The 12,207-nt window shown below is 42.0% G+C and overlaps 1 protein-coding gene across 1 annotated transcript in view; it reads right to left on the reverse strand.

Moving 5' to 3' along the window:
• HHAT (hedgehog acyltransferase) overlaps positions 1–12,207 on the reverse strand; it is a 147,245-nt gene that overhangs the window by 43,742 nt on the left and 91,296 nt on the right. The window contains exon 9 of the mRNA XM_033144836.1: positions 7,238–7,439. Coding sequence (XP_033000727.1) covers positions 7,238–7,439 — 202 coding nt within the window. The remainder of the gene's footprint in view (positions 1–7,237; positions 7,440–12,207) is intronic.

Genomic DNA, 12,207 nt, shown 5'->3' on the forward strand with positions numbered 1-12,207 from the left:
CTGTTATCCTCACTGAAAACAGGTCCTGCTTGAAGAGACTACTAAATCTCTTCAGCAGAAAAAGATACAGGAAATGCCTCACATTCATTCCTTTTAATTGCTTAGCAATCGTGTTTAAGTGAGTAAGTGTCCTTAGCCATAGCAGTGCCCCCATATCTGCCTAATAAGCCTTAGAAAGTTGACTCAACATTTGGCTTTCTAAATTTTTCAGAGATGTCCAAATGATTTACAAGAAAGAAAGAAGGAGAGAGAGAGAGAGAGAGAGAGAGAGAGCGTGCTAAGGATTCGGGCCTCCTGCTGAATGGGTGAAGGTGTATGTACATGAAGACGAGCTAGACATTATTCAGAGTTCTACCCCAAAATGAATGTAATTCACCTTTAGTTCACCTGGCTAGTATGGGATCTATCTTCAGAAACAGCTGATAAATTTTTCAACTAGTTCAGTGTACTTCATTAAACTGAATTAGTTCACTCCCAGCACTGGCTTTTACTGGCACTTCATTGAACACAAGTAGAACTATCTGGATGGTCATAAACCTGAATCCTGAATTGTACCGTGGTTCCTACTTACACTCAAGCAAACACAGTAAAACAAGACAAAACAAAACCTTCAGACCTTCTCCAATCAAGTTTGGAGGCTGAGTGACCAAGGCTGGGAACACTGGAGGATGGGGCCAGCATGTGCTATTTACATGAATTATTTGTTAGTAATATTCCACCTTGGGGTGTCATGAGAGTTCAAGCAGGGGTGCTTGAATAGGTGAGAAATCCTGCTCAGTCAAATATCAGTTCAAATCTTGCCAAGCAGAATCAGGGCTTAGTTTCTACTCAAGCCACCTTCCCTTGCCTGAAGGACCCCAAACTTGTCTTGTGGCAAGCAGTGGGGCAACATGCACTCTAATCCTAATGTATCGTTATAGGAAGTTCATAAAAATAACTGGGATATCAAGGGACTTACTTCAAGCACAGTAGGGTAACTATTGTGTTTGTGTGTGTCTGTGTATTACTATTAAATAATGGATTTGGAAAGCACATTTTTATTATTTCATGGACATTATCATCTTATGTATCAATTTTCTGACTGAGTATGAGAAACACCACTAATAACAAATATGCATTATATTTTATAAAGTAACTTACCCTTGTTAGCGCATCTATACCTATATATATATCTATATCTACATCTATATATCACCAGTCAAATACAGCTTCGAAACTGAAGGCAGGAATGACTGATATCTGCACACAGACATTTATTCTGTCAATCCCAAACATGTTCAACATGTTTTCTTAGTATTTACAGTTGCCAAAGCTCCTGACCTTTGAACAATCCATGAACATTCCAAATGTGATAGGAAAGAAGCTAAATGTGGCTGTTAAATATTCTACTGACAGATGTATAGATACTGATAGGATGAAACAGTGGTTCTGTATGCGGAGACAAATCATTTGTCCCTATTTAAACGTAAACCAAGATAATCAATCTAAGCCTATCTTCAATGGTTTTCCAAGGTATCGTTAATTCATACATGACACGGGTAACTTTGGGATATGCCCAAAGTACTTAAAATGCCACAAGTCAATGTAAGCATACAAGTTTGGTGGCTGGAATGCGATGAAAACGGAAGGGTTAAGCTGCCATATGAATGGAAGGCGTGGGTATAAAAATACCATTATAATTTGCTTTTCTGTGCTTGAAATATGGTGTAAATTGATCGTCTGCCACTCCTGGTACTCAGTCTAGAGTGTGTGAGTCAGCACTCTCCGGGCGAGAAGTATTGGTGAATGTTTTGCGGTAGACTCACATCACAAAAACAAACAAGATAATAACAGAAAGCAACATATAATTTCAGCAGTGACTGTGACTATGTGGAAGGAAGATATTGCACACAATTCCCCGCAGGGCCAAAAATCCTATCCCTTACAAGAGGGGCATCAGGGAGCCATCCTGGAAGGTGGTCTAGGAATTCAAACTCATTTTGCAGATTTCTGTGACAATATAAGCCACAGAAGAAATATCTTACTGCAAAAGTTGTAAATCTGTGTACATGTTATTTTAATGCTGAGGTGTAAATGATAAAAATGCAATCAGTCAACAGCATTAATCCTAGGGTGAATGTGATCTGCTCATTCAGCAAACAAATAAATCACCCAGTAGAATGTCCTTCAACCTTGAAGGCTATATGGATTATGATCATTGTCTACTAGTGGTTCATCTGCAAATGTCCTAATCACCAGCTGCAACTACCGGGGAAGCATTTCGCCACTGTGGAGAAGCATTCACTGAAAACTAACCAGGCATGAAAAGGTCCAGCTCGTGTGATACTGGTTTCACCACACTGCGATTCTGGCCTTCTGAAGGTGATGCCATCAGTCCATGCAAGGACACACAGCAGCAAACCTTGGTTGGAGGCACAAGAGGGATGGACCCATTCATTTACAATGTGGTTACTGCTGGCTATTAACCAGAAATGGGGAGACAGACCACCTCATGCGATGCCAGTGTCACCATGCTGCTGGAAATTGCCTAAGTAATCGAGTGATGTCCTCAGTTTGTGACAAGGCACAAAACTACAGACTTCTGTGGGAGGTACAGCACAGGACCGCATCTGCATTGCATGAAATCCCTTTTTCCTTGGTCACCACTTGCCAGATTTTCTTCTTGGCAACCAACTGCAACAAGAGCATAAGAACACAAGAAGAGTGCTGTTGCATCGGGCCAAAACGCCTCTTCTACTTGCCTTGGTCAACCAGATGCCCATAGGAAGTCCCACAGGCACTACCCTCCCCACTTGCCACTGGCAGCAGCTTCCTTAGAAAAGGACAGCAACACACACACACACACACACACACACAAAATAGACAAAAGGGTCAAGAAAGTGGAGTCAAGGGTTAGGCTGAGTGCACACCATATATTTAAAGCACCTAGAAAAAGCAGCACCCAGGAAGCTGTAGTTTGTTAAGGATGCTGGGAGTCATAGCTCTTTTGGGGTAAGCTACAGCTCCCAAATTTCTTGGATTGTTGGTTTTTTTTAAAGTATGATATGTATAAAGCCGTAGTTAGCTTTAATAGGGAATACAACAGTTTTATAGAGGACAGAGATCTACCAACGGTCCAAAACATTCATATTAATATACGTGCTGATAATTTTCTCTTCCTGTTGCTCTAATAAGAAACTGTTTTGTTATGAAAAACTGTATTCCATTGCACATTTATTATTACTATCATAATTTGATTTTTTTAAATAACCATTTTCATTTCATCAGTAAAAGAAGTTACACGCAACTATTTAAAATATTGAAAAATAATTACAAATGAACCATATATTTATTTATTTTCGGTCACGAGTGAGTCAATCATGCCTAAGTGGTGGTGGTGGGGATGCCTGTATGAAGAGAAAGCCTGGATTTATTTGTATGTTTGCAAGGTAAGCTCTCTGTAGCTTTCCTCCCGGAACTTATTTTCACTGATTCAGAAATGGGCTAAATAGTTAAGAGGAGAATGACTAACCTTATTCTCCAAAGACTAAATCATAAAGCTGGCTTTTTGGTTGTTGTTGTTGTTGTTTTCAAATTGAGATGGATTTTTCAGTCACCCCTTAGATGAGTCATCTGCACGTAGTTTCATTTGATGTTTGCTTTTTTGCATCACTCAGTGCAGGAATGTTACTGCTGTAAAAGTGGTACGTGTCCTGGTTCTTTTTATTTCCGGTCTGCTGGGGATTGCTCTTCCGGCACGAAGATTTATTTAATTATATTTTTACTCACTTAAAATAAATTACAGATTGATTTTCAAACCCAGTGCTACCCATAGTGCTTTATAAAAAGAATTAACATACACACACGAACATATAAAGCATAGTACAGTTTTAAAACAAAGTTAAATGCAGACATTTCAAAACAGTGCAAAATGTTACTAAAGCCAGCATGAACAAACATGATCATAAAATCATAGAATCTTAAGAGTTGGAAGGGACTCAGGGGTCATCTAGTCCAACCCGCTGCAATGCAGGAATCTTAGCTAAAGCACCCGTGACAGGCGGCCATTTTTTTCTGTAGGAAAAAAAACAACAACCCACAGCCACAACCAGATTAGCTATGAAAAGCAGCAGTTAAGAGCTGTTTAAATTCTGTCAAGGGGTGGAGCCTGCTGAACATCACACATAGTTGAGTTCCAGTCCCCATGACTGAAAGAGCATGTGCAATGTACCTATACTGGGTATCTGCTGAAGTCTAGATGCTTGCATGGAGAAGCTAATGTATATGGAAGTCTCCAAATGGTCTTACCCAGAAGAAGAAGAAAGTATATGCATTGATACAGACCTTCTAACCAGCAGTGTACACACAAGGGCTGCTCATGTGGTCATGCACCCCTGTGTAAGCAGGGACTGCCCATTTGTTTCATTGTCCAGTCACACTCTGCATGCACCATTATGTTTTCTGAGTGATAAGCCTGCTGGACCAAAGTCCCATCCAGTCCAGTATTCTATTTCCACAATGACCAACCGGATATCTTTGAGAAGCCCACCAGCAGGACATAACTGAAATGGATCTCCCCTACTCATGATCCCCAGTAAATAACAGGCATGTTCTCTCTGATCCAGGAGGTAATAATATACAGATATCATGATTAGACAAATCACAGGCACAACTAGAGTGGGCCCTAAAAATGTATCTCAAAGCAAAGACCACTTGATCACTTGAAGTTTCTAAGTCGTCTTCAAGGGCAACCCCATGTAGGGTGCACTAAAATAGTCCAATCTGGAAGTTACCAAACATGAAATATCAACATTTCTGCCCAAAAGGGGCTGACAAACCAGTTTTGGCCACCAAGGCCACCTGAAACTCCAGTAACAATGTTAAATCCAGGAGCACTCCCAAGCTATAGACTTGCTCCTTCCATCAGAGTACAACCCCATCCAAGACAGGCTGTCTCTCTCTACCTCCCACACTCGAGAACTCGGTACACATAACACCTCTGTCTTTTCAGGATTGAGCTTTGATTTATTGGCCCACATCCAACCCATCGCTGCCTTAAAACACCTCAGCCGCCTCTCCCAATTCAGATGGAACAGAGAGGTAAAAGCTGGGTGTTGTCTGCATATTAACAACACCTTGCCCCAAATCCTCTGATGACAGATTCCAGAGGCGTCATATGGATGTCAAATAATATGGGGGACAAGATGGAACCCTATGGGACACCACAGGACAACTTCCATGGTGCTGAACAGTGCCGCCACCCCCTTCACTACTTTCTGGAAATGGTCCTGGAGGTAGGATTGAAACCACTGAAGTATAGTGCCCACAACCCCCACCTTATATTTCACAAATTTGTTTCATCCATTTTTCAAAGGCATTCAAGTTGGCTTTAAAATGGGCCGTGATGACATCAATGTTCAATAACATCTGACTCATAATGCAAATGTTTTTTTTTTTGACGCAAGCTCTCTTATTCCTCTGCAAATGGTTTCCTGCGTATCATTTAAATGGAGCACTTTGAACTTGTGTACCTATTTTGCGCCTGTACTTTCTGCATTCAGACTAAGTGCTCAAGAAAGGAAGCTGCTGTGCTGGCAGTTGGTTGACACACATTTCGTTGCCTGAATGGACATGAACTTTTCAAAACGGAATGCAATTTACAGAAGAAAATCCAGGTGCACACCAAGAGAAAAGCATTCGTTATGCAAGTGTGACTTTTACAAATGCAAATCATACTTGTGTGTTGGGGTGGATTGTGTGTGGTACGGTAGCTTTCACATCAGCTTCTGGTGTGCTCTTCAGTGGGGAAGATTGAATATTATGCCTGGATGCCTCTCACTTCTGCCTGAGACCCAATACCAGGGAGATTCTTGGTTGTCTCATAGTTGAATTTCTTGGTGCCTTGCTAGCGCTTTTCTGGAAAGCAGGAAGTAGGACAGAGTATATCCTTTCCTAAGTTGCCTCAGAACCAGCCTGAAGCACAAAACACAACTCTGGGTGGGGTCGTGATGCTTACTTGACCTCCCAGCAGCAGAGTCATTGCTGCTTACCAGGAGAAGAAAAATAAGAAGAAGAGGAGTTTGGACTTGATATCCCGCCTTTCATGCCCCCTTAAGGAGTTTCAACGCGGCTAATAATCTTTCCCTTCCCCTCCCACAACAAACACTCTGTGAGGTGAGTGAGGCTGAGAGACTTCAGAGAAGTGTGACTAGCCCAAGGTCACCCAGCACCTGCATGTGGAGGAGCGGGGAAGCGAACCCAGTTCCCCAGTTTATGAGTCCACTGCTCTTAACCACTACACCATGCTGGCTCCAGGAGGAAGAGTGGAAGGGGGCACGGTGGTGGGGAAGTTAGTATTATGTTCAATACACCGGTGGGAACATGGCTGTACAAATGCACTGGGAAGTGTGCGATAACAAGTTGCTTTGATGCAACTTCACCTAATCTCCCCGCAAACAAATCAAAACGAATGCTCATTAAATAGCCGACGTCATCTAATCTTCTTGCAAACAAACGAGGATGAATATTCAATAAGCAGGCCGCCTAGAAGCACCCAGTGGGATTTGCACAAAAAGATTTGATACTCACATAGCAAGAATCTATATTGAGTTGCACTTGTGGGGGTGAAGCTTCACCACCAACACTGATGGGGTGGAGCTGCTGAGCATGTGTACGCTTCCGTCTCACTAGCAGGGCTTCTAGCACAGAAGATCTCATTCAAGACGCTTGCCTTTTAGGTTCCTCCCTTGAACTTCACAAGCTACGAGATACAGGCAGGCAAGAGACCCAAAGAGCTTCCTTTGCACTAAATCAGGGGTAGCCAACATAGTGCCCTTCAGATGTTGTTGTACTACAACACCCAATATCCCTTACTATTGGCCATGCTAGCTGCGAGTGATGGGAATTGAAGTCCAGCAACTTCAGATAAATGAACAAACAGCTGCACTAAATTTCTGATGCCCTAAATTGTTTAGCCGCAATTTATGATTTCTTAAAAAAAAAAAAAAAAGACCGCTAAGCAAAGTAAAATCCCCTCTTAGATGGCCTTCGGGATTTTTTATTACCTTTTGTTTTCATTGTGTTTCACAGCACAACCACTTTCTGTATTGTGTAGCTCTAGAAAGTTGCCAATCCCTAAACTCGAGTCCAACGAGTGGGCGCATTCTGATAGCACTAAACCACCTGAAGTCTCTAGTAGAGGGAGTCTAGTCCTAAACACAGTTCTGAGCATTACAAACATGAAAACCAATGAACTTACGATTAAGTCATGGACAGCTGGAAGAGAAACCAGCCTCTTCACTCCATTCTCGGCTGCTACTCCAAGCCAATTAAGTATCGCCCAGGACCAAAGGTAGCTATAGCCGCCGTGCCAATAGCTTACAAAAGCAAACGTGATTGCTGTGGAGAACAACATCTTAAAGATGCTGCAGCGGGATCCTCCCATCGGGATGTAAATGTACCTGCCAGGGAAATTATAAGCAGAAGTAATTAAGACTTCATTGAAATCACAGCAATACAACTACTGCAATATAAATTTGTTTTTACCAGCAGCTCTAAAGTGCTGCCTTGACTAATTACCTGACATTTTCTTTCTGAAACCTCTATAGTTTCTTAAAGACAGTGGATGAGTTAGTGTTTTTTAAATAATAATAATAATAATAATAATAATAATAATAATAATAAATTATTCATGCTTTTTGAGAGAGAAGAAGAAGAGTTTGGATTTGATATCCCGCTTTTCACTACCCGAAGGAGTCTCAAAGCAGCTAACATTCTCCTTTCCCTTCCTCCCCCACAACAAACACTCTGTGAGGTGAGTGGGGCTGAGAGACTTCAGGGAAGTGTGACTAGCCCAAGGTCACCCAGCAGCTGCATGTGGAGGAGTGGAGACGCGAACCCGGTTCCCCAGATTACGAGTCTACCACTCTTAACCACTACACCACACTGGCTCTCCCCCACCTGGAAGATGCCAAAACTGAATACACAGGCTATGCCACATTCCCAGTGAGGTTAAACTTTAATAATGATGATGGTGATGATGATGATGATGATGATAATAATAATAATAATAATAATAATAATAATAATAATAATAATAATAAATTATTATTATTTATTACTTATACCCCCGCCCATCTGGCCGGGCTTCCCCAGCCACTCTGGGTGGCTTCCAACAGAGTATTAAAAACACAATTAAAAAATAAACAGTGAGGTGGAACAGGATATTAACCAGGACCAAGCAGTCATCTACACAGCAAATAAATAATTCCATATTTACTTGCATGGTTTCTGAAATCTTTCCACAATAGGTTTGTGAAACACTATTGTTGGATGAAATGCTTTGTTTGAAAAGTTTTGGTAAAATCTTGTTTGGTAATTTTAAGTACATTTTAGTAATGTTTGCCTTCATTCACATTGTTTCTTTTTTACTTTCTGTTTTATTTGCAGTAAGTATCTATACAGAAGTATTACACAAAATTCAGAGCTGCTGCTGAGAATGGAAGCATGCAGTTCTTCCTCTCACTCCCACAATTTACCTGACATCATTGCATCATATTTTACTATGTCAAACTCAGAGTAGGCACACTGAAATCAACCGACTTAAGTGCATGGATTTCACTGGGTCTACTCTGAGTATGTACGGAAGTGAGAGCTGGACCATAATGAAGGCTGATCGCCGAAGAATTGGTGCTTTTGAATTATGGTGCTGGAGGAGACTCTTGAGAGTCCCATGGACTGCAAGAAGATCAAACCTATCCATTCTCAAAGAAATCAGCCCTGAGTGCTCACTAGAAGGACAGATCCTGAAGTTGAGGCTCCAGTACTTTGGCCACCTCATGAGAAGAGAAGACTCCCTGGAAAAGACCCTGATGTTGGGAAAGAGAAGGAGAAGGGGACGACAGAGGATGAGATGGTTGGACAGTGTTCTCGAAGCTACTAACATGAGTTTGGCCAAACTGCGAGAGGCAGTGAAGGAAAGGTGTGCCCGGCGTGCTCTGGTCCATGGGGTCACGAAGAGTCGGACACGACTGAACGACTGAACAACAACAACTCTGAGTATGACTTAGTTGGATACTGGCTTTTCTCCACATTGGCAGGGATGCTGGTGGAGTGGGGAGTATCATGCCATGTAATGGTACCCAGAGCGAGGGTAAGTTGTAATGCATGTTACACACAGTGTGAGGAGGCCTACCCAAGACTTACATTTTTGTAACGTGGTCCCAACCTAAGTTTTCCTTTTAAGGTAGGAAATGCAATCAGTCATTTGATCCATAATGTTTACATTTATAATTATTATTATTACAGCTCCACTGGTTTTGAGGGGAAATGAAGTCCCCTTCCCAAGTGATATTTTGAAAAAAATAGAAACAAATTGTACAGGATTAAGGAGATATAGATCTAACTGAAGAATGCAATTAGAAGTGGCAACATTTAATTCTCAAATGCTTACGACATTTCAGAATCACTATTCATCTCTCTGTCTGATGGTCAACACCAGCCTTTGAAGTCTTTCTTTTCCATAAATCAGGCTTCAATCCTCAACATACATCTTAGTGAAGAAACCTCACTGTATGAAGTGGCATCTACTTCTGAGTAAACCGGCAAAGGGGTGTATTGTTAACCAGTGCCATTTCCCCCAGGGAATATTTGATTATTAGATCCTGGTCTCAAACACACAACAAAACTAGGGAATTGGGGGGATGGGAAGTGTAATAAGATCACTCTACTCTTCGTGTTGAGGCTCTGCGAATGTTATCGTAGCTGGAGGTTATGCAAGCAGCCCAGAAGTGCTTTCTAAGTGTCCTTGCAATTTAGACACTCCAATTGAGAGACAGCCAGGCTTTCTTCCGGCACTGGCAGAAAACTCCTTCTGGGGAAACAAACCAGGACCCCTTTGAAGAACTGGACATGATTTATCCTGCGTGGTTTAGATTCTCTCACGTTGTTCTTGCATACCTTCAGTAGGGAATACATACAAGCCCCCCCCCCCTGTCATGTAAAAATCAGTTCTAAGCAGAGTGATAGCTAAAACATGGACATAAAAATTTCCAATTGACAGTTCAACAGATGCATCTTGGAGGTTCTTCTCAAACCTTAAAAAGATAGCTCTCCCTTCTTCAACCTGGTGTCTCCCTTCCTCAACCTGCAGTTCCTATTGGGCCCAGCAAACGCAGTCAATGGCCAAGGATTATGGTAGTTGTGGTCCAAAACATCTGGATGGCACCAGGCTGAGGAAGGGTTTGGAAGTAAGAAAAAGCAGAGCATGGTGTGTTTCTGCATCAGTAATATGCTGTTGTGTTTGCTAAGCTCCTCTGAACTTTTTTTAACAGCCCTAGCCAGCAAGGTGAACATCGCAGGACACAAGCTCGTCCCTGAAAGGATAATTCAGGAATGTTTTCCATGAAAGCATCCTCTAACTATAGCAGATTCAGGCTGGTTCTCATCAGGAAGCTCCTCTGTTTGTGCAAATGATCTCAATTGGCACCAATGTGACCATCACTAGGAATAGTCTTAGAAATGACAACTTTAATTTAAAAGTGTGCTTTCAATTACAGTTCAGTTTACACGGTGTCAATTGGCTCTCCTTAGGTGACTGCTCAGGCAGCTGTACAGGAGGGAAAGAGATTCAGTTTTCTGACTTTTACAATCTAGTGCCAGCAGTTGGTTAATTGAGCAGCATTAATTCCTTTTTGCTTATGAAAAGTCTTGGATGTGAATCCTTGAAAGCGGGGAGGATCCAGATATAATTTTAGTGTTGACAATGGAACCATTAAGAGCTAGATGGTAAAACACTGCACAAGTGATGTCCGGCTGTGACTTAAAACTGATGAAGGGTTGGACTCAGGCTATGCTAGTTACCGGGTTAAGTTCAAGGTGCTGGTTTTGGTGTATACAGACCTATACAGCTGGAGACCTGGAGACCTGAAATGTACCTGGGGAAACTGGATACCTGATGGGTACCCCATCAATCCCTGCACTCTGCAGGTGAGGGCCTCCAGCAGACAGCATCTTATCAGGAGGTCCATTCCACCCAATGTAGGAACTGGGCTTTTAAAATTGTGACACCCACACTTTGGAATTCACTCTGCTTGAATATTAGGCAGGCACTCTCTCTGCTGTCTTTCCAGCACCTGCTGAAGATCTTCCTCTTCCAACAAGCCTCGTATGTAAAGATCTTTCCCAGTCTGCATTGGACTTGTTTCTAAATGTTTCACATGCTTTATTGTTTGTGTGTTTGCGGTCCTGCACTTCTTTGGGAAGAAGGGAAGGATATAAATTTAATAAGCAATAATGATGGTGCCATTTAGTTCCCAATGAAATCATAGGAGACTTAATTCATGGCTGATTTGTCCCACCAGCTTCATAGGAAACTGTGTAATTATAGTCCTGGTCTGTCCTTACAAACACATTTATGTAGAAAATGAAGTATTTGAGTGGTATATTGCCTTGAGTGGTAAACTCTGGAGAACTCAACCGTTTGCCGTAAATGCATGACACTTGGTTTGGTTCTAATAAAGGTATTTCCCAGTCTTGGATTGTGGAGTCTTTTCTCTTAAGTTGTAGTATTTTTACCTACCTAATGAAAAATGCCTGACAATTTAAAGTATTTCTTACTGAAAATTAGCCCACCTTGTATCGGTGGTGATTGTGCAAAGCACTCCTTCTACAACTACACAGCGTCCTTTTTCAAGTAACTGGGCAGCTTTTTAAAGTCAGCTTATCTCTTGCAGGCAAGCTGTTCCATTTAAGCAGCACATCATAATTTTAACTCACAAGATGCCCATTAGTGAATTGGACAGATTATGTAAATACTACCCTTCAAATCCCTATTGCATCACAGACACAATTGCTGAAATATTTAAGAATGACATTTCTTGAAGGCGTAAAACTTTCAAACCCAATTACCACTTCCTTGTTGTTGTTGTTCAATCGTTCAGTCGTGTCCGACTCTTCGTGTCCCCATGGACCAGAGCACGCCAGGCACGCCTATCCTTCACTGCCTCTCGCAGTTTGGCCAAACTCATGTTAGTAGCTTCGAGAACACTGTCCAACCACCTCATCCTCTGTCGTCCCCTTCTCCTTGTGCCCTCCATCTTTCCCAACATCAGCGTCTTTTCCAGGGAGTCTTCCCTTCTCATGAGGTGGCCAAAGTACTGGAGCCTCAACTTCAGGATCTGCCCTTCCAGTGAGCACTCAGGACTGGTTTCTTTAAGAATAGATAGGTTT

This window comes from Lacerta agilis, chromosome 3 (genome assembly GCF_009819535.1).
Source record: "Lacerta agilis isolate rLacAgi1 chromosome 3, rLacAgi1.pri, whole genome shotgun sequence".
Lineage (NCBI taxonomy): Eukaryota > Metazoa > Chordata > Lepidosauria > Squamata > Lacertidae > Lacerta > Lacerta agilis.